The sequence below is a fragment of the Centropristis striata genome, chromosome 10 (assembly GCF_030273125.1).
Source record: "Centropristis striata isolate RG_2023a ecotype Rhode Island chromosome 10, C.striata_1.0, whole genome shotgun sequence".
Classification (NCBI taxonomy): domain Eukaryota; kingdom Metazoa; phylum Chordata; class Actinopteri; order Perciformes; family Serranidae; genus Centropristis; species Centropristis striata.
In genome coordinates, this window is record NC_081526.1 from 34342466 (window position 1) to 34366392 (window position 23927).

At 37.2% G+C, this 23927-nt stretch overlaps 1 protein-coding gene across 3 annotated transcripts in view; it reads right to left on the minus strand.

Moving 5' to 3' along the window:
- The window catches only part of LOC131978571 (inactive dipeptidyl peptidase 10-like), a 323143-nt gene that overhangs the window by 124451 nt on the left and 174765 nt on the right, over window positions 1-23927 (minus strand). For all 3 annotated transcript variants that reach the window (XM_059342273.1, XM_059342271.1, XM_059342272.1), the window contains exons 2-3: window positions 18465-18579; window positions 12120-12215 (exon numbers count right to left, since the gene is read on the minus strand). In XM_059342273.1, coding sequence (XP_059198256.1) covers window positions 12120-12215; window positions 18465-18579 — 211 coding nt within the window. The remainder of the gene's footprint in view (window positions 1-12119; window positions 12216-18464; window positions 18580-23927) is intronic.

Below are 23927 nucleotides of genomic sequence, written 5' to 3' on the forward strand. Positions count from 1 at the left end.
GTATTAACCAGCCTACTGTATACAGTGTTTCCTGTAGGATTTTTTTCAGCAGCGGGGGTAAAGGGTTATTTGTCCCTGGGATGGTGTGTTTGTGCAAATATCAATCCGCAATTTAGAAAGAATTTAGAAAGCCACATGTGTTTGCTTTTATTTTGAAGGCGGATCTAACACGTTCTTGCTTAGTATGATGCTTAGTAAATACATGCACCAGGAACCCTGGTATATCATTCTACAATTATTAACAAAATAGAGGATATTTCATTAAAAGTCATTAACTGTAATAATGTGTGAGGGAGATACAGTAATATGGTAGTTGTTCCCTCTATAACAACAAAAAATACGAACCTCCACCACTGATAATCTGCATTTTCTATAACACTTAATTTAAGTAATAGAGCATTTGAGCAGCACCCAGTTTCATTTACACATAATTACATGTGTTTATTTGTGGGAGCTGCTCGGTATAATTATACACCCAGACAGTCCTGCAGGGATTTATTAATCTGTCAGCAACAAGCCTGCTTTTCAGGTCATAAAAAAGACAGATATTATTGCCGTGAAGGAAGAGAATTGACAGGCCGTGCAGCTGACTGGTAATTGGGTGATGTGGAGTGATAATTTGTACGAGGTAAACAGTATTGACAGCAAAGACTCAATAATGGATTTACAGGGATTAGTGTAGTGCTGACCATTTATTGAGGTGAGCAATGATTCGTAGACGTGCACATGCACCAGTCTGACGTAAATTACTTGAATTCTTAGCTTCAAATAAGAGCTTAAACCAAAGTTAGAATTAAGAAAATTTGAGAATTATTATTACAGAGACAACTGATATTGAAGACTGGTGTTTTTTTAGTTCAATTACCCATTTGAAAAGAAAAACTTGCAAATATTCTCCCACTTCACTAAAAAATCCATTCTGAGAACAGGAGGGTTCAAGGTTCAGTGTCACCCCAGTGGAAGCAGAATATTGGCTTTCAAATGAGCAGTGATCACACAAAGACAGGCTTGTATATACACGTGTTACACTGAGTTTTAATGTGAACACGGCGGCACCTTCTCTCTGCAGCGGATGAATGTGAAAAAAGTGTTTACGTGTCTGCACATGCATCATTCTGCACAGTGGAAAAACAATAAGCAAAACACAGTGTGGGCTGGAGGGATGACTTCCTCTAAAACTGACAAGGCTCAGGTGAATAGAACTCATTCTAACACCACATCTTCTTCCAGGTAATCATTCATCTGTACAATGGCGGTTCTAGACCAATTTTACTGTGGGGGCCAAGGAGGGGCCAGTGTTTAATCAGAGGGGCACATTAGCACATGAAAAAATGGCAAAGATGATATTTAAGCATTCAAAATTTTTGAATGTCTTGAAAAAGACACAAAATGACCAACAAAGACACAAAATGAGAAGACAGAATAACAAAAAAAAAAACCCACAGAAGACATAAAAATGATTTTAAAAAAAGACACAAAATGACCACAAAAAGACACAAAATAACTAAAACAGACACAAAAAAGACACATAAATGACACCAATGACAAAAAAGACACAAAATGACCAAAAAAAAGACACAAAATGACTTACAAAGACATGTAAAGACATGAAAAATTGCCCTATAAGACTCCATAGAGTTAAAATATTATACAATGTAACATTCTGGGTTCCTTTTGTGTACAATGAGATATTGTTTGAACAAAAAAAAAGGTTAGAATTGTTCCATTGTTCATCGTTATAAATTGATCATTTTATTATTAATTTGACACAGGGGCCACAGCAGGGGCCAAGGGCTCCTTCACAGGGGCAGTGGCCCCTGGAGGCCCCTGTGTAGAACCGCCACTGCATCTGTATAATGTTAATTAATTGCTGTTGTTATGTTTATGTAGCAGGTAAACTTATATGAGCAGTAGCTGTTAATAAATGATCATGATACATGATACAGAGTTGGTCTGTTATGCTTACATGACTACTGAGGGTCTAAACTTACGAATACTTTACAAATACTTTATAATTTGCACATTAATGAGCATCGATAAACATCTTTGTAAATATGCCGGATTATAGCAAGGCTGCTAGTTTGCATCCGTAGTCCCTAAGAAAATTAAAAATAAATACAAATATAAAAGACAGCAAGTACATAGGTAAGATACAAATAGAGGAGACAACACACACACACACACACACACACAACACATAGCAGACCCAGACAGGATATAACTATGCAATAAAAAGTAATGTTCAAGTCGTCTCAAGTCCAGTTAGTGGTCACACTTTTGATGTGATTTGAGCCATTGTTTCAGATTTCCTTTAAAAGAAGAGTAAGTGGGACATTCCCTTATTGTGGAGGGAAGACTGTTCCAAATGATAACTGTTGGTTGTTTCCATTGAACTTTAGTTGTATTGTTGTTAAAGTTTTAAGCCGAGCTAATGGAGCTAACGTCAGCTGGCAATCAGGCTAACTGAATTATTGTAATGACATGCAGGATAAATGGATGAAAACAGTACGAACAGCTGCAGAAAAAACAGCTTTGCTGGCTGGCTCCTCATCTGATGCTCCAAACAAAACAAGGTCGGACAGGGACAGCAAAGCAGTTTGATGCGCCTCATAACCTGCTTGTTGCGTGTTTGGCCTGTTAAAACTACAAGCCTGTTAAAATCCACATTCTAATATTCTAATATTTACAGGACACTCACAACAACAGAGTTCTGAAATGTCCTTCCAATGTAACAGGTATAAACATCAGGGTACACACACATTATGTGCAATGTGCCCTGCTAGGTTTAGAGGTAGAGGAAGGGTTAGTGATAGAAAAAACTTGAGCCAAAGCTCTGAACATACTTTGAAATTTGAAATACATATATTCGGCTTCATTTGAAAGGTCACAATTTGTAACATATGCAGTTATGCTTGTTTAGCATGTGGCATTCTGCACTAGAGGCCCCACTATGCGGTTTTATCCCGATACCATATAGAAGTCACAATTGCAATTTTAAGCATTTTGCGACATGGTGAGTATTGATACAATATGTTGCGATTTAACTGTTTAACTGCATTATGTGTCCACAAAATTAAATTAAATTAAGAATTGTTTTGTCAAATAAGAGAAAATTCTCAGTCTAATAATTTCACTTCAGTCTTTTTATTGTACTGTATTGTATTATACTATTTTCATTGAAGTCACATAACAGCTTTGAAAATCACCATAAAACAACTAGATGTAAAACGAACACAAAGTGAAGTATAATGACACAAAACGATGACAAAAGAAGACAGAATGACCACAAAGAGACACAGAACGACAACTAAGACAAGCAAACAACCAGAAAGAGATGCAAAATATTAAAAAACAACCAAAACATTACACAAAATTACCAAAAAAGAGACACAAAATGATTCCAAAGAATTACAAACAATCACAAAGAGATGCAAAATGAAATGAAATGTTAATTTTGGTAACCATTACATCAAAAATAATAATAATAATAATCAAATATATTTTGAATATATTAAACAATCTGCATAACGAGTTCTTTTACTTTTGATACTTTAAGTACATTTTGATGCTGATACTTTTGAATGCAGGACTTTTACTTGTGGAGTGATTTTGCAATGTGGTATTACTATTACTATTACTTTTATTGAAGTAAGAGATCTGAATACTTTTTCCAACACTACCTTTAACATACAGGAGCATGATATGCTGTTTGTTCACTTGCACTAAAACTGAGGTCACTGGCTGTTAAAAGCACAGGATGATGTGTCTCTGGGTATGTTTTGTTTGTGTGGCGTACAAAGAAAAAACAGCTGTTCCGAAAATGTTTTAAATGTTACTCCACTCTACCAACTGTCTAGTAAGTGAACAGTTTCTGTCTTGGAGAGCATAAATGAACCAACTGGTGTGTTATCTTCTCCTGGCTGGGCCAACGTCACGCAATATGATGCCATTCTCTCAGCAGATTGTCAGTGATAGGCTGAGGGAGCGCGGCCTGCGAGGGGAGCGGTACTGATGCAGAGTGACGCTCACTGAATCATGCGTGGCAGCAGCTGAATGTGACTTTCTCAGTCACATGCATCAGTGTGAAACACACGCTGACGCAGATACACACTCACAGCAGCTGGAGAAGACTGTGCATGTCATTTCTTGCACATGTCCTCGACATTAACCAGATGTCTCCCTATAATCTCACAGCAGATCTTCATCGATAACAGCCATGCATGCATCAGAATGACAATGAATTTCATGTAACACTGCAGAGATGTCTGGGTGGATGGGAGCCTTTCTAGTCAGGCGGCTTAGCCGAATAAAGGGGACACGTCGGACAAAAGCACCACATTTTTTCCACATGCTCTCTATCACCATAGGTTTCAATTTTTGGTAGGAGCCACTTTGGATGGCAGCCATATAAAGTCTATGAGAAACTCTATATCTTCCAAGCCAATTAGAAGGTCAATCTTGGTGTCAAAATATACATTTTCTGTGTCATGAATCATTTAAAGCTATTGAGAATATCACTAGATAATTATTTGATCAAATAGATATGTTTGTTTTTACCCAGACTGGTAGGTCTTCAAGTGCTGCAGCAAGGAATCCTGAGCTGAAAATGAATCTATGTTCATAGCTGAGAGCGGATTAGCTGCAATGTACACTGCTCAAAAAAAAAAAATCAAGGGAACGCTTTAATCTCATGTCAGATCTCTAGTGATATTCTCAATAGCTTTAAATGATTCCTTGACCCAGAAAATGCATATTTTGACACCAATATTGATTTTTTAAGTGGATTGGAAGATAAATTAGTTCTCATAGACTTTATATGCGTGCCATCTCCGATCCACAATCTTGATGAAGTGGCTCCTACCAAAAATTTAAAACTATGGTGATAGAGAGCATGTGGAAAAAATGTAGTGCTTTTGTCCGGCGTGTCCCCTTTATTCTTAAATCTGGTCCTAAGCCGCCTGACTATTCAGAATACATAGAAACATAGATAAAAAAGACAGTCTGCAGGATAATATTTCTAATCTAATAGCAACTTCAGCGTGATTGATTTAATGATGCATGGTCCAATCAGCAGATGCTAATTCACCGGTCCAAACAGCAGGTAATTGGGGGTTATAGTAGTCATCATCATCAACACGCTGAAGAGGTGATGCATTTCAAAGAAACAGTGTCCTGTGAAAAACGGGCTCCATTACCACAGAGATGGAAGTGAACCTGATAATTCACAGTGCTCTTAGCAGCAAATTTAATGACGCACTTCATTTAACTAATGCCAGATTGTAGCAACCAATCCATCTGTAATTTACATCGGCACTCATTTAACTGAGCTTTGATTAAAGTCACCAGATATGTCTAGCACTCAAACACACAGGACACAACTTCTAAAGCCTGACATCTATCTGAAAAAGTTCTGGCAGTGCTCTAGTGATTGTCTGTCATCTGAAACATGTACAGTGTTTAGTCAAGTGGGGTACATCTGTGGAAACATTTCAAAATAAAGGCTGAATTAACCAGATGTGCTGATCAGCAGAACAAACAACAAGACAGAAGAGGTCATGTGTCAGTACCATAAATTATGACACGTATGTACGTTTCACAGTGCGTTCTAAAAATAGCAAACACGTCAGTTTCTGTGGATTTATGTTATAAAACCACTGACCTAGGTTTAGGGCAACAAACTTCCTGGTAAGGCGTTATAAAAGACAGTTTAAAGAGTAAATAAATGTAGGTAAATGCTGGAAGTGAAGTAGTTACGAGGGTGACGTGACTACCGCAAGTTACGTTCAAAAACCTGCTGGATGTTGAGGCTGGGGAGAGGGACGTCTGGATGCCCTGTTTATCCTGCTGCCCCCGCGACCCAGCCCCGTATAAGCGGAGGAACATGGATGGATGGATGGATGTAAGTTAAAAATCATTTACTTGAGGCAAACCCCGCTCTTCTGCACTGTTATAAATTATTCTGTAGTCAATTAATTTTCCTTAATATATTTCCTAAAATGTATCAAATATAAATAAGTGCTTGATTTTGAGGCAGTTGTTTAAGTAACTTTAATAGAAAAATGTTTATAGAATCTACTTATTTTGATCACATTAAATATAATCTTTAGGGGTATGTATTTCTAAATCAAGGGAATTTTGAATGAATCCCACACAATAAAATTAGTCTGTTTTTAATTGACAGGCACTTCCTGTTAAGTTTTTATTAACTCAACTTGTAACGTAGTTAAATTTAATAAATAATATTGCGTGCAAACTGATGCCTCAATTTTATTGATTCAATTCATTCAATTCAAACAACTTTAGGGCAATTCAGTTTGCAGTCTCCAGTCAGACAGCGCACGAGACAAAGCAAAAACAAAACAACAAACAAAACAAACAAACAAAACAAAAGCAGGACAGCACATGAACCAAACAATTCCCACTGTCAGTGGTAACAAATCAGTGTGAGGGTAGCAGCAATATCCAATCCCCAATGGACCACAGTGCAAACAATCTCAGGACAAAATGAGGGGAAGAGTAATAAATAAATAAATACATTTCCACCTAAATAAATAAATGACTAATTACTGCTATCGGTAGCATTTAGCAGCTTGATAGCTGAGGGAATAAAAGAACTGGCGTATCTATTTTTTTTTCCTTTGAGTAGCTATTGTTTGTTTTGTTTACAGTGTGGGTGACAGTCCGCCATTTGTCCGACCCATTCCTCAGCCCAGGCTCCAAACAAATGTGGGAATCCGCCCTATTAACCCTTTGATGCACAACATATGGACAACCCTTCTAATGCACAACATGGGTCAAAAATGACTCATTCATCCAAATTTGATTTAAAATTAAATGACCTAATACTATAATAATAGTAATTTGTTTCAAATAGTTACTTTCCACACTCATATATTTCATATATTTAACATGTTTATGTATCATTTTGTCACACATTCAGTGTATCTGGAAGGTTTTCACAGCGCTTCATTTTTTCCACATTTTTTTATGTTTCAGCCTTATTCCAAAATTGATTAAATTCATTTTCCCTTAAAATTATACACACAATACCCCCATAATGACATTTTTTGACCCATGCTGTGCATTGGAAGAGTAGTGATACAAAAAGGGTTTTTATTCAAAAAGTAAGAAATGAAAACAAAAAACTAGGATGTATGATGATCAAAAACAAGTTGATTTAGGAAAACCTGGAATACTGAATGATGAAATTAATTAATTGCAAAGACATAGAAAATTAAAAACCAGTCGGGTCACTTTAGACCCATGTTGTGCATCAAAGGGTTAAACTTCGCTTGGCTGTCAATCACTACTTTGGCAGCAAGATGGTGGCGGACGGTGAAATACGTAAATATTACTCGTTTTTCGCTGCCTGTACACGACCTATACTCTTGTTTTTGAGAGGAGAACAGGCAGGAACAACACAGAAGCAGACTGAAAGGTGAGTCCTTCCTCAGACAGCCTCCAACATGCCACAGTCAGAACTAACAGATCGGGGTATTACTGACAGATCCACGGCGCTCTCCGTGGTGCTGAGATGTGGACAGATTGATATTGTGGCTGCGGTCGAATAGTCAAAAAAATCAGCTCCTAAGTCCTTTCCTAACCACTTTTCCTTAACCTCAATGGAAAACGTCACGAGGTCAAGGAAAGATGAGAAGGACAATTCATGAGGAGTTAGGAGAAGACGATCGCGGTGTTTAGAGAATCCGACTGCACTTACACTTAGTCTACGTCATCACGCGACGGCGAATGTTGATGACGTCGTTTCTTCTCGTGACCAGTCAGCCTTATATGCTGCAACCGCAAGGAATTGTGGGACGGCATTACCTCCTTTCCTTTCGTAAAGGATGGTCCGGTGTATCCTATGCTAAAGGAGATACTAAAGGAAGCATTGAAGCTCCTTTCCTTAACAGTTAGAGAATTCGAACAGCTATTATCATGGCGGCTACGATAATACTTCCGGGTCATTTCACTCAGTTAGGAAGGTTCCTAAGCAAATTTGACTATTCGACCGCAGCCTGTGAGTTTGTCTCTACAGCCCTCTGATCCTGTGGAGACTGTTGAGGAGATCACTTTCCTTAATGAGCGCATAGATCTGCTCATTTAACTGGTTTAACTATTGAATTTATGCTACAATCACATCTACCCTCACACATCGTAGCAGCAGAGCTCGTCTGGAGGTAGACATGATGATCTCAGTCTGGCTGTTGGGTTCAGCCTAAACTAACAGGTTCGTTCAAACACATGCTGCAAAATCTATTGTCTTATTGATGCCCATCTCTAAGGTTTGATATGCTAAATACAGGTGTTTTTATTGTATTTTCATGTTATTTTATCCATTTTTTCCCTAATCGTATAGTAAAACATAATTTAATAATAATAATACTTGTTAATAAATTAGACTTTTCTTGTCTTTTTTCCTTTAAATCAACATAACTCATGTTTCAGTCATCAACCTTTAATATATTTAATATTCATAAATTATCATTGTGACACCTAGAATTTTATTTTACTTCTGTGTCTGTTTTATTTTACATTTTTATTCATTTCAGATTATTTCATCCATTTTATTTTGGAATCTTTAAGTAAAATAACAGATCATTTAATTATATTTTTTTAATTTCAATAACAAAAAAAATAATAATATTTTTTTTTTATTTCAACAACAGGCTACACAGTGGTGTGGTATCAGTGTGTTACTTAGAATTTTATTTTATTTATTTATTTTTATTTTTATTTATTTTATTTTCTGTGATTTTAAAAAAATATATTTTTATTTTTACTTGTACAAACATAAGACAGCTTCAAATCCAGATGATAAAGAAAAGGAAACACACCTCAACTAAGAAACAAAAGCAAACAACAATAAAAACAACACAAAAAACTAAACTAGTATATATTTATATATATAATATAGAAATAAAACCAACAACAAACAAGCACAGGAAATCAGCATGAAATTATATAATAATAAAATGACATTAATTATATTGATAATTATTATTATTATGGTTTTCTATATCAGTGCACCATGCTGTCTAAAGAGCATCACCTGACTGAAACATCATGACTTGTTTCTCTGTAACTTAAGTCAGAAAACACACTAAATGCTCTTCATCCCACTTGACTATTCATTAGATCACATGATTTGCCCGTTCAGATTAGACAGGGATGAAAGACTTTGAAGCCCAAACCTCCAAAGCCTCTGACTTAGGGTAAAAGAAATCTCATTTTTGCTCCAAATCCTGGTGATCAATCTTTCCTCCCGCCCGTCTGTCTGTTATCTTCTCCCATTTGTCCGGGGTCTATTTTGCCCCATCCATCCACAAACCGCCCTATAAAGCTGACTTTTCTGACTGCCTCATCGCACAACACCGCCGCTCTCTCTGTCTAGCCTGAGGTCAGCTCGGGGAATGAGATGGAGTTGCGAAGATAGTGGAAAAATGTCACCCGGGAATGAAATATTGATGGACAGAAAGGCCTTGCCTCTTGCCCTTGCCCGCGGGCGTGGAGTGAGAGTCACGCAGTCGATGGGCAACGAAGGGGAAAGCCAAAACAAACACACTAATCCGCAGGAAAGGAGCCAGACGGAGAGCGATGAGGGAACGCCACAATCCTGTCCATCCCTTCCCTCGGAGGTATCGTTATCTTCTCCCTCCCCTCGGCCAACCATAATCAGATTCTCTTGCACTTCACTTGATGTGGTTTATTTCCAGCCAAAGCCTTCCAGGCTTAACATATGATCCCCTTCTGGCAAATAAGGAATCAATACAATGTAAATAAGGCGAGGGAAAATAAATCCCAACTGAATTTGCATAAGTACATGCAAGGTAAAGCCCGGGTGAGACATGGCAGCCTTGTTTAAAACTCTGCTGTCTGCTCCAGGTTTTACTGAGCCACAATTACAAAGAGACAGCAGAGAGAGATGTCAGGCCTGTTGTTTGCTTTTGCACAGCACACACGCAACTCATCGAGGTGTCGTTCATGTCAGAGATGTATAAATATACCAACCTGGTCTCACAGGAATCCGTGAAATAGCCACGGATTCGCTTAACTCAAAATCCGTGGAATAGCCACGGAATCACTCAAATTTCCGTGAAACTGACACGGATTTCACTACAATGCAAGTTAATGACAGTCATATCCCCCATTTTTTTTTTTTTTTTTTTTTTTAAAGATTATTTTTTTGGCATTTTTGCTTTATTGAAAGTGATAGATAGAAAGGGGGAGACAAAGCGGAAGACATGCGGCAAAGGGACCTCCGGTCGGATTCGAACCCGGGTCCGCCGCAGGAAGGACTCAGCCTTAATGGTATGCGCTCTACCAGTGTGAGCCACCGGGACGCCCCAGTTTTCTCATTTTTAGTGAAAAAATCAATATTTTGACATAGTTTCTGCATAAAAATGGATTATGATCACATTTCTAGCAAGAAATATATGTTTTATTTTCTAAATATTCACTCAGTGAATGTACATAATCACTTGTATGTTGGAATAGCCACGGGATATGACTGTCATTAACTTGCATTGTAGCGAAATCCGTGTCAGTTTCACGGAAATTTGAGTGATTCCGTGGCTATTTCACGGATTCCTGTGAGACCAGGTTGAAATATACGTAGAGCAGCATGAAGGAGGGGACAGGTGGTGGAGTCAGTTTACCATCACTTCACTGACTGTAATAATGACTGGGCCACATGTGTGCTTATTGTGTCATTCCATTAAACATGCAGGCAATAAAGCCTGATGAAGCCTCAGAACTACCAAATTCAGATGTCTTCATAGAAGTAGAAATCTGCTCATTGCCAATAACATGAATATATACACTTATCAGTGGCGGTTCTAGACCAGTTTTACTGTGGGGGCCAAGGAGGGGCCAGTGTTTAATCACAGGGGCACATTAGCTTATTAAAAAATGGCAAAGATGATATTTAAGCATTCAAAATCTTTATATTACCTTATTTAAATGCTTCATCACCGTCCAGCCCTTAACACTTCTACATAACAATATTTCATAAAGCCCCGCCCCTTATGCTTAATCCACACCCCCTTTCATCAAATGACCACGTTTGCATACTTTAACAAACTCCTCCTACAGATTTAATCTCTTTGACTTCAAACTTGGTCAGTACCATCACAACCCCTTGGGGAACACAACTTATCAACACCTTGACTGACCTTCACACTATGTGGGCGTGGCATGGCGGCAAAATATGCCATCTCGCCATCTAACACCAGACTGGATAACTTGACCATACATTCTCCAATCTATCCCAAATTTCACACACGTGATTAGGGTCCAGCCCGGAACACACCCACATGTTAATATTGACACACGGTCATAGCGCCCCCCGCTGGCTACAGGAAGTCACATGTTTTATACTTAGCCCTTGCAGTAGGCTTCACGGAGAGACACGAAATTTGGTACACACACGAATCATGTGAAGACGCACCAAAAAGCCTCTTGGACCCATACCTCAAACCCAACAGGAAGTCCGCCATCTTGGTTTGAATATCGCACAATTCTATGTTTTTACCCATTTCCACGCTGCATACTTTAACGAACTCCTCCTACAGATATCACCCCATTGACTTCAAACTTTGTCAGTAGCATCACAAGACCTTTGGGCTCAAAAGTTATTGAAAGCTTTACCGACGGTCACACTATGTGGGCATGGCATGGCGGCAAAATATGGCGTCTCGCCATCTAACACCAGACTGGACAACTTGACAATATATTGTCCAATCTGTCCCAAATTTCACACACGTGATTCGGGTCCAGCCCCGAACACACCCACATCTCAATAGTGACACACAGTCATAGCGCCCCCTGCTGGCTACAGCAAGTAAGATGTTTTACACCTACCTCGAGCACAGTGGTAGAAGACACGCCATTTGGGACACATAGGGACTGAGCCCACAGCAAATACAGGCTTGAAATATTTCATTCTATGTGTAATGAATCTATATAATATACAAGTTTCACTTTCTGAAATAACTGACAAAAAATATTGAACTTTTTCATGATATTCTCATTTTTTTTTAGATGTACCTGTACTCATTTCCATCCCGGGCTGAAGGAATGAACAGAAACAGGTACATTAAAGGTAGTGGATCACTCACCATTGATCCATTTGGCCTCGGGGTCGTGGGCCTTGAACTCAGGTTTGAAAAGATCCTCCACAGTCATCTTGGTGTCACTCCCAGCTTGGCTGTCAGCTGCAAAAACAAGCCATGAGTTGTTAGGCTGCCAAAAATTTGAAGTAAAACACTGGTAATGTTTATTCCAGTTATAAAACATCAGCTCTATCTAGCAACCCAATTTGCTTTCTAGCTCGCGTGTAGTTTAAAATCACTCTGCAGCATTAGCTGACCTCGGGGTTCATTTCCACCGAAACTGGCATCAAAACATCCAAAACACAAAGTTAAAATGTACGACAGTGAGCTTCGAAAGCTTCCTGGGAAACATTACTGTGTGTACATTTGTTAGATACTAAGCTTTCAAAGCACTGGTGGCAAATGTGTAGTTACTGGGATAAGTGATGCGGAAAAAAAAAAGGGAAACATGTTTTTACATCCTGACAAAATAATGATTCTGGTTGATTTTGGCCCATAAAAGACAACTTATTAGCATATAAAGTCATGGAAAAAAATATTAGACCACCCATTTCCTTCAATTTCTTATTCATTTAAATGCCTGGTACGACTGATATCTAGACATTTCCCATAGTTTTCTTGATAATAACCAAAATCATTATCAAGAAAACCATGGAAAATGTCTAGATATCAGCTCTTAAATTAAACTCTTATCAGCTATTTTTGTTGTTATCATTATATTTGTCCAAACAAATGTACCTTTAGTTGTACCAGGCATTAAAATGAAGCATGAAGTGAAGAAAACAAGAGTGGTCTAATCATTTTTTACAAGAAACTGCCAACAGAGAGAGCAAACTGCAAAAAATCCAGATAAGTTCACATTTTAACCTTTAAAAAAACGTACTTGCCTAGGTATATTAGGGCTCGGCTTAGTTTTTTCCTCTCTTTTTACCCATTAAAGGTTGTTTTTAATTTATTTATTTTAATGAGTTTTTCCCTTTCCACTGAATGGGTCTGAGTGTGTCCTATGTTGTGCAGACAGTGAAGCCAGAGGAGACAAATTTTTACAATTTGGGCTTAAATTCAATGCATGAGATGTAAGGTAACATGTTCTAGTTTCAAAAATGCTTGTTGAGCATAAAACACAACTGAAACTATGCAAGTGTAAACCAAGAAAAAATATTTTTGGTCCAACCATAACCCATGTAAGCAATCCCTAGTATATATACTACAAAAAGGTGCATTTAAGTATTTAATTTACATTAATAACCATGCACCTTGCCGCAGGACACAGCTGGAACAACTACTGCAGCAAGCAATGATGACATTGAAAAATTGAATAATAATTGACAACTACATAATCAGCTACTCGTGAGGAGGCAGCTTTCAGTTTTTATGCTCCACATATCTGGAACAAACTCCTAGAAAACTTCAGTTTAGAGATGGCGCTTTTTCCTAAAAAAAAAACTCTTCAGACCTGCCACTCTGCATCCATCCACTGCTCACCTCATTACCCAATTACCTCACACAGTATTCATAGCAGTCCACCTCCACCTGATCCTTGCCAGACAGTCAATGTTGCCTCATGCCTTTGCTTTCCAGCCTCTGAAACCTGGAACCTGGAACCTGGAAGCTCCACCTGAACCTTAATTGATGCCTGCTTGTACCTTTTCTGAAAAATCGGCTCCTTCTGTTTGGACTGTCTGCCATTGCTTGTAAGCTCATGTATCTTCACTTCACCAATAAATCACTCAACTGTTCCTGTGTGCCCAGCTGTCTGCATGTGATGCTCTCCATTGTTTCCCTGTACTCAGCTCCATGAATCAATATATTTTAGGGCTGGACGGTATGTCGGTGTTATGAGTTATACGGATATATTTTAGAAAGAGATAGGTAGTTGAGACAATACCGCCATACCGATATTTATAATATCTTTTGATGTTGCCTTAACTTATGACCACTGTTTGTTTTCTCCTCTTTGCACAGCAAGAACTATATAAATATAGTTCCTAAGACAAAAAACAACAATGGTACTGTAATTTGGAGGTATTTTGGATTGCAGATGAAGAGCATCTGACTCTGATGAAATTGCTTCAAAAGGTGGAAGGTTTTGAATTTGATTAAGTCTTTATTTAAAAACCGGTTGATGATAATTTCTTGTGGTGTTGAGTTAAAACTTAACACTTGCTACACTTTTTTTAAAATACCAATGAAAATTGTATATCGTGATTCCGCCTAAAAATACTGGGATCTGAGTTTTGGTCCATTTCGCTCATTCCAAATATATTTATTGAGATTTAAATTATGTATAATGTATAATATGAGGGGTCACTTATAGTGACAAACCCACCAAAGATATCAACCAACTCTGCACCCAATCTTTTCTCATTCCCAACTCAGACACCATCCCGGGACACAGTGTCTGTATCTGACAACCTGGGGATTAAACTATTTACTGCACTTGGACAGAGAATTTTATTTCCATTCAGCTTTTTTTTTCTTTTTTTTTTTACAAACTAGCTGTACGCAATCTGTCGCACCAACAGCAGACAGACAGATGACTAGCTTACATCTGACATTAAACATCTTGCAAGCTTAAGATATTTCTCTCATGCATTAGTGAAGACCAAAACAGAGGAAAAAGAAGAGCAGCTATTGGACTTGGATCAGTCAGGTGGCCAGGAACACAAATTAATTAATTAAGGCTGCAAGCAGTGATGAACTGGCCCGAGCAGAGTGGAGCCACTGGGGGAGCCAGCCACGCGATCGTCGGCCGCCTCCCAGAAGAACCTATGACAAACAGACCACTGGTTACGAAAAGAAGGGGGGTGGCCATATTTAGGGGGCGGGGTAAGGTAAAAACGGATATTCGATTCAAGTTTGCCGACTTTCTGTTTGTTTTCAGGTATGGTACAGGTACTTTTTGAAAGATGCATGTACCAAATTTTGTGTCTCTATGACAAATCTGTGTGAGGGGCCCAATTCTAGGGGGCGCTAGTGAGTCATTTTGCCATGGCAGTTTCTGAGACTAATGAAATACGTACATTTTCACCAGGATTGACGTATAATCCAAGTTTGGTGAGTTTTTTAATATAATAAAGCCCCCAAAAACGTGATTCATTTACATGAATAATAATAATTCCTTCGATTTCAATAGGTCAATCAAATAATTCTGCCAACAAATAATTTATGTATCTTTAAAGTTTAAGTTTTAAAGTAGATTCCTAATTTAAATATCCTTTTATTCCTGCAACCAAAAAACAATATTTAAAATCAAATTTGACTTCATCATTTCCAAGTTTAAAAAGACGAAAATGGAAACAAATGGATGTTTACATTTGTTTGGCCGGCAGGTTGAGTCCTTTAGATCCAGATTTACATAAAAGGTTCTCACGCATGGAAAGAATGGCATATTATTTTCACAGAATGGCATTTCATATGTTCATTAACATGATCATTACTGGGCCTGACAAATCCTTGAGCAGTTCCAATGTTGCCCCTGGAAATGTTTCATTTTTAATTATGAAATGTTATGCCTGTAGCAGAAAGAGAACGTGCCAATTGTAAGCTCCTTCTGAATAGGACAGCTGCTGATTGTGAGCAGAATAGGAGGGCCAAGTCATTTTGAATGTCAGCCATATTGGCTTTCCTTGATAACTCCACACAGCATGTTTGTTTATGGAGGCAATGAAAGTCTAACCAAGCGTGGAATCCACCAGGGGAGGTTGGGCCTGCACGGCCAGTGGATGTGATGATTTTACATCTGTGTAACACTGGGTTTCTGTTTTATCATTTAAATGCAGCTATACAGTCTATAATAATATTAGAGTAGTCAAAGAACACTGAAGTGGATCATACTATTGTGTGATACAGAGAAAAAGGTTCAAAACAGTTCATATAAGTGTTAAAACATTCTGTATATTATATATTCTGTTCTATGTATTATTTTAAAGTGTGTCAATATTTCGTATTTTTTGGGTTTTTTAACTACTTCAAATCAAACTAAAATATGACTTACAGTACAGGCCAAAAGTTTGGACACACCTTCTCATTCAATGCGTTTCCTTTATTTTCATGACTATTTACATTGTAGATTCATCAAAACTATTAATGAACACATGTGGAATTATGTACTTAACAAAAAAGTGTGAAATAACTCAAAACATGTCTTATATTCTAGTAAGCAAAGGGTGGTTACTTTGAGGAATCTACAATACAAGACATGTTTTCAGTTATTTCACACTTTTTTGTTAAGTACATAATTCCATATGTGTTCATTCATAGTTTTGATGCCTTCAGTGAGAATCTACAATGTAAATAATCATGAAAATAAAGAAAACGCATTGAATGAGAAGGTGTGTGTCCAAACTTTTGGCCTGTACTGTATATTTGCAACAAAATTTCCAACCTGAACGACAGAATAGTCGTGCCAATAGCACCCATAGAACCATACCACCCGTTTGTCAAAATGAGCGTTTCACAGCCAGTGGTGGAATCATAGACTGGATATAAATAATGGTGACGTCACCCATTGGTTTGTGGACCGTTGGAAGTATCAAGGTCAGCGTTACACTCGTCGCCATCTTGTTTCCGATACAGGAAGCAGACCATATTTGGACTGTGTCTATATGTCACATTTTACAGCTGTATTATTTTAGACTTGATACGGCATACAACAACTAACATTAGTCACAGATTATCATAAACATTTATTTGGAATCGTGGTTCTTGTTACACACATTGTTGCGGTCAGAAGATGTGATCTTTCTCTAATCCTAACCACTAAACCTAACTGGTCCTTAACCACAGCAGTCACACCATAGAGCATAATTATGTTTAAGTAGCAGTAATTGGACTCCAGTGTGTGTTGGACCCATACTATATATCTATATGTCAGACCAACCAATCACAGCAACAACGCGTCTCATGAAGCACTGAGTTACATATCATCACCCTGTTAAAATAATCGCCTCAGTCATTTTTTCAAGTTTTGCAGGAAACACAAAAAACTTCACCAAAAGTGTAACATTTTTGAACATGCCTTTGTGACTTAAGCAAGATATGGTAACACTTTATTTTGAAGGTGTCTACATAAGAGTCACACAAGCCTGTCAGAAACATGACATGACAAGTATCATGAGCATTAATGTTACTTCAAAGTGTCATTCATGTTCATGACACATCCCATGTCATGTTTATGACACGCTCATGTCACTCTTATGTAGACACCTTAGAGTAAAGTGTTACCAATATTAGTGTCAACAATAAAACACTGATAAACTAAACTGATAACTAAACAATCTCCCTCTAGCTCTTCTTTGCTGGGTTCTTATCTGATGACTATGAATGTGGCAAATTGTCAAAGAAGTGATGATCTTAAAGGGGTAAAATCACATGATCTGATCAACTGAGGATGTAGGTGATTTTTCCATAGGTGGCAATGAGGAGATGATTTAGGCAAAAAAAAAAACAATTTTGACAAAAAATGACTTAGGCGATTATTTTAACAGTGTGAAGATATGCAAGTTCTGGAAAAAAATGAGGCAAAAAATAAAAACAACCTAGAATCTTGTTTCATATTTGTGCTGTCTAATTTGACAGTTTGATCTGAGTTTGTGCTGGACATCAGTCATCCTATCAAACCCACTAATTGGGGAAATCAGTGTGTGTGGGAGAGTGACTGGACTCATCTGCCAGAGCAAATACAAACTGTGCAAAATCTCCTGGTATCCAGGCTAGATAAGTGCAGCTTTAATGCATCAAAGTCATACAATGTTTTGCATGAACATTTTTGGGACTAAGTCTTGAAAGCTGCAGCACAAACAGCCACAGAGGCATGTAAGAAAATAAACAGGGTAACACTTTACAATAACCATCATTTATAAACGGTAAACAGATAGTTTATTAATGTTTATTCCTCATTTATAAACTGTTTATAGACCATTTAGAATGGTAAATACATAATTTATTAATGTTTAACTAACCTAATCATGTATAAATGGCAAAAAGATGTATATTCATTTATAAACATGTCTATTAATGTACGTTTATAGTTACTTTACCATTAACAAACAATTAAATTATAATTAATTGTTTATAAATAGTTTTAGTTGCACCCATTTTAATATTTTTAACTCCATATTAAGTAAGTTAATGATTTTGAAATGATTCATATACCTTTAAGAAATTGGTTGAAAACATTTAACGATTAAATATGTAAAGCACTTTGTAAATGGTTAATAATTGGTTTATAAACCATCTATAAACATTATTTAGTTGGTTATTGTAAAGTGTTATCATAAACAGGTGTAAACTGGGTATTCTTGCACCAGAATAAATCACAGGAGCTTTAAGACAGCAGAGCTGAGTTACCTGGTGTGAGGAGGATGACTGACATGGTGATGAGGGAGCAGACCACCAAGATGACCAGCAGAGCGATGGCAATCCCTTTCCAGTTCCTCTGAGGAGGACTCCCCCCACCCAGGTCCTGCAGAGACGGAGAGAGAGATGTATTGTATTATGTATTATGATCATGTCGCATTTACATTTACATTTAGTCATTCAGCAGACGCTTTTTTCCAAAGCAAGTTACAGGAAGAATAAAAGCAAACAATCAGGGTATAGTGCAATAAGAGCTATTAGTGCATCAATAAAAGCTAGTGACAATTCTTTAAGGAGTAGAATAGAATGTTGAAAACAAAGACTTCCCAAAGAGAGGTGGGGGAAAAATTGACACAGCATAGTATCAATTTATTTTGCGTGGATTCATGGCCGCCAAGTATCGATATTTACGGCGGGCCGTCAGTATTTTCGCCATATTTTCCAGAGGCATAGCAGGCTCACTTTATGAATATCCTGGAGATACTGGTATCATATGAAACTACAGTCATGGAAAAAATTATTGGACCACCCTTGTTTTCTTCAATTTCTTGTTCATTTTAATGCCTGGTACAGCTAAAGGTACATTTGTTTGGACAAATATAATGACAACAACAAATAGCTCATGAGAGTTTAATTTAAGAGCTGATATCTAGATATTTTCCATGGTTTTCTTGATAATAATAACCAAATGGATTATCAAGAAACCATGGAAAATGGTTAGATATCAGCTATTTTCGTTGTTATCATTACATTTTGTAATTACATTACATTACATTTGTTCAAACAAATATACCTTAAGTTGTACCAGGCATTAAAATGAACAAGAAATTGAAGAAAAAGGGTGGTCTAATAATTTGTTCGTGTCGGGAAGTTGTTGAAATAATGCTGCAATGTTAGGATGGTTTTATGTTCATTTAAGAACATTGAGAGCAGTGAAGCTTGCTGTTTTTTAAAGTTTAATAATACATGTTTGATATCAGTTCAGTTCAGTTTGACTGAATACTTTGTTGGTCAGTCTGTGGGTTTGACTCTCATTGTGGAGAAATAAAAAGACTGAAGTGAGATGAATAGACTGAGAATTTTCTCTAATTGGATGAAACAATTTTTGATTGAATTTAATTTTGTGGACACAAAATGCAGTTTAACAGTTAAATCACAATACATTGTATCACAATATATATACACTGATTTACACCTCTAACATGCACACATTAGTCTCTTTTACATTGCTGAAGTTTGACAGTCGATGTTTCCCAAAACTGCAATGTAAAACCAAAATTAATCATTTAGATCAGGGGTGTCAAACTCAAATACACAATGGGCCAAAATTTAAAACTTGAATAAAATCGCGGACAACAAATAAACCTTTTAATATATACCAAACATGTTTTGCTTTAACATTAAATATGGAACCAGCAACACTTATAAACATACAATATATAACTAAATAGTGCAGACATGCAAAATCAAATTTCAAATAAAAAACACATCAATGTCATTAATTTATTAAATAAAAAATAAATTAAAATCGTATGCCTCTTTTTTATTTGCATCCTTCTGATTTAAATATCAAAATAAACTTTTTCAACAGGTTAATACATTTAAAAATAAAATAACAATAATAAATCTAGTATTAGCGCTACATGCGCCGTATAATACCGGCGGGTCAGCTTTTATAGTACAATAATAATATAATAATTTGATATTGGCTCGCGGGCCAAATAAAATTACACTGTGGGCCAAATTTGGCCCGCGGGCCAGAGTTTGACACCCCTGATTTAGAGACATCCCCTCATTTTCAATTAAGTTCTGGAAAAGTTGGTGTGTTCTAAAACTTTTGACCAGTAGTGTATATTACTCTATTTAATGAGGACAAACTCGCTGCACTGTTTAAATTAACATTTATTGTTTCACACAGTACTTGTTTTTGTTTGGGTTTTTTTAACGTAACTTTTCCTCATGCCATCACGTAACATGGTTGGTTTTTATTTCAAAGTCTTAACAACAAGCTTCAGACTAGACTCCTCAGTACAGAAAAAAAAGGAAAACCAACTGGCATAACTTAAAAAAGCATGGTATCAGAACAGAACAGGTCACAAATAATGATTGCACATCAAATAAAATGTGACTCATAAAGGCTAAAAATGCCTTCAGTTTTGTAATGACATGAAAAAATCTGAACGATAGATAAACATTAAATAATAATGTTATGCCAAAATTTGTTTTTTATTTCATTTCATTTTATTTTTTTCAGCTCCATCCTGAAGACCACGTTCCACACACACACACACACACACACACACCTGCAGCCCACAGTGGGGCTGCTAACAGTGCCTATTAACATGGGTCACATTGAGGCTTTGCATTTCCAATCCTATCCCCGGTACGCTGGAGGATTTGCAATGAAGGGCTTTGCATGAGCCACACTGTAAGCCCGGAGAGTGAAACTGGTTGTTTCAGTGCTGAAAACTGTAACCGCATTTGCATGGATCAATCATTGCTTGGCCAACCTTTAATTTGAATCACGCCTCCTGACCTGTGGGAAACACATCGTTTCTGCCGGGGCCAAGAGTCACACTTGTGCAGCTGAGCTGGATGTTGTGTGTCATGACCCTCACACAGAGATGTTGGCAGATAGGAAATACAGCAGACAGGAGCAGTCGAGGGCTCCGTCGGTCAGACTGGCAGCAGAAAGACTCGGTCTGTGCAATCTGAGTGACCGTTGAGTTACACCGAGTGTGATATTATCTACAGTGAAACAGCTATCCAGGAGAGTTTTTGAGGCTTATTCCTGCAACTCCATCTCTGAGTCCTGGTATTAGAGGGTCTTAAACTGGGTCTTCCACCACATCTGCTGCCTCTGATAAGATGAATTAAGCCTCCACACTATAAATTTCTTCTCACCACAGCTCCTCCTGGCTTCAATTACCCAGAAAACCCTGCAGGTTAAGAACAGTGATCACTGACCACCAGCCCACTACATCTTGATTGGCTGGAGGGGAGGGGAAACAAAAGGAGAGCTAATTAAAGCTCAGCGCTGCTTTAACAAAATGGCTTTCTCAGACTTTGAAATTGTGGTTTAAAAGCAGTGGAGCTCACTGTTTCATTCAATCGTCATGACCGGATCATACTGACTGATGGATAAAATATAACTGGAGTACTTCCAGTGATTTTTCAGACCATATTAGAGTCTTTATTGGCCTAAAAGAGTTCAGTTCAGTTCAGCTTTTATTTCGAACATGTGCGAGTAACACAACAAAGTAAACTCAAAAACAAATACATCCAATGAGAATAATCAAAACAAAAACAAACAAAAAATAGCAATAGTCAAAACAAAAGCTGTAATGTGAATGCAACATGTCCGAAAAGGAGTAGGATGAAGCATATGCTTATTTAAACTACCCCTTCTACACTACTCGATTAACACTTTTTTTTTTTTTTTTTCCCTAAACATACACTACTGGTCAAAAGTTTTAGAACACACCAACTTTTCCAGAATTTAATTGAAAATGATGCAGTTTAATGTCTCAGTGTACTCTGAAATGAATGCACATTTGCAACATTTAAAATTCTTGATTGAGCATGATAGTGTTTTGAAAGTAAAAAAAAGATTCAAAATCACATTTTATGTTGGACTAAAGCACTAAAAAAAGACACAAAATGAACAAAAAAAAGACACAAAATGACCAAAAAAAGACACAAAATGACAAAAAAAAGACACCAAAAGACACAAAATGACTAAAAAAGACACAAAATGACTTACAAAGACATGAAAATAATTCAAAAATGGACAAAATAGCCCAAGACTCCATAGAGTTAAGTAGTTAACCCATTTCTTGTTCCCTGAAAAAGGCCTACTTGTATAATTCTGAAATGTACATTATTTTTCAGTTTTGGTTAAGCTTACCTTTTTTTATTTACCTCTGGCAGTTCACCACTTACCTTTGTACCCTTTCAAGCTGTTCATTTGACTTGAACTGCTTGAATTTCAATAAAAAAATGGAAAAATTGGGGTGTTCTAAAACTTTTGACCGGTAGTGTACATATTTTAAATAATACATATTTACAAAAAAAAAAATGTTTTGGGGAAAATATATATATAATAGACATATTAGTATCAGCTATCAGCCTTCGAACCGGTGAAAGTGCTGACCACTACACCACCATGCCAAACCTTTTTTCCAGAATAAATATGATGATATATATATATATATATATATATATATATATGCTCATTAATACCACAGAAAGCTGACGTGTCCTTGAAAACTGACACCAAGTGAAATTGCCCTTGTGCCTCCATGCATGAGATTCTTTCTCTTTTTTCACTTTCTCTCCATCTCATTTTGTCTTCCAATTTCCCATTTAGCCACATTTGACTCATCATCCTCAGTTTATTAACTCAATTATGAGCACCGATAGAACCACTAAGATAATTTCGATTACTCTCCCCATTTGCATTATTAGTAAGGGCCCTGATAAACCTACGAGACACACGCACACAGCAAACCTTTATCACCGTCACTGGACCTCAATGGAAAGAGAAGAAGTTATCTTTGGATCAGACTTCGGCCTTCAGGAACATTTTTACAAAAAAAAGTGTGTGCTGCAGGTATTGTTTGAGTCACAATCACGCCTAAAAGAATAGTTAACTTTTACTCTAAATTAACATGCTTTAATGAGGCACATAATTACCTCAGAATAAATATAATTGGTGTCTCTGCTGCACATTAGAGAAACCAAAAAAACGAAGCAACGTGAGTCGTGCGCTTTGACTTACACCGGTTCACTAAAAGCTCCGTTTTTTTCCTCCACTCGCTATTTTTTCTTTGCTTTTCTGTCAGCCTGTCGTTGATTTTTACAATTCGTTCATGTACTTCACATAAAAGGTGAAAGTACAGGCTACAAAGGGACACCCACAGTTATAAATAAACCTCTTGATAGGCTGGGCAGTGAGGAGAAAAAAGCCTCTGCCTTCATTTTTCTATGTCTGAAAGTAAAAGTACAAGGATAAAGAGCAGGTCCTTTATCTGCCCATTCCCCTCTAACACTCCTAACCATAATGCTCTTACTATATGGCTGATTGCAGGCTGCTGGTGACATGCTTTGCTATCTGAAAATGTAAAGCCTGGCTGTCAGAATATCACTGTATAATATAAAATAGGCTATATGCTGCACAAGAGAGTCTTTGCTTAGGACGTCATGTCCTATACACAGTGATTGCATAATTGCATATGTCTAAATGTCAGAGTGAAATGTCAGAGTCACTAAAGTGTTCAAAGGGACTCTGGTGCCTACAGAACACACAGCTGGAGAGAAGCAGGAAGCCAGAGGTAGAAAGTAACAGATTATAGTTTGGGAATATTCTTATTTCTCATCTAATCAATCTATTAGATGAGAAGCTTTATATCATGTTTATCTCATTGTGTTCAATACAGAAAATGCTTCAAAGCG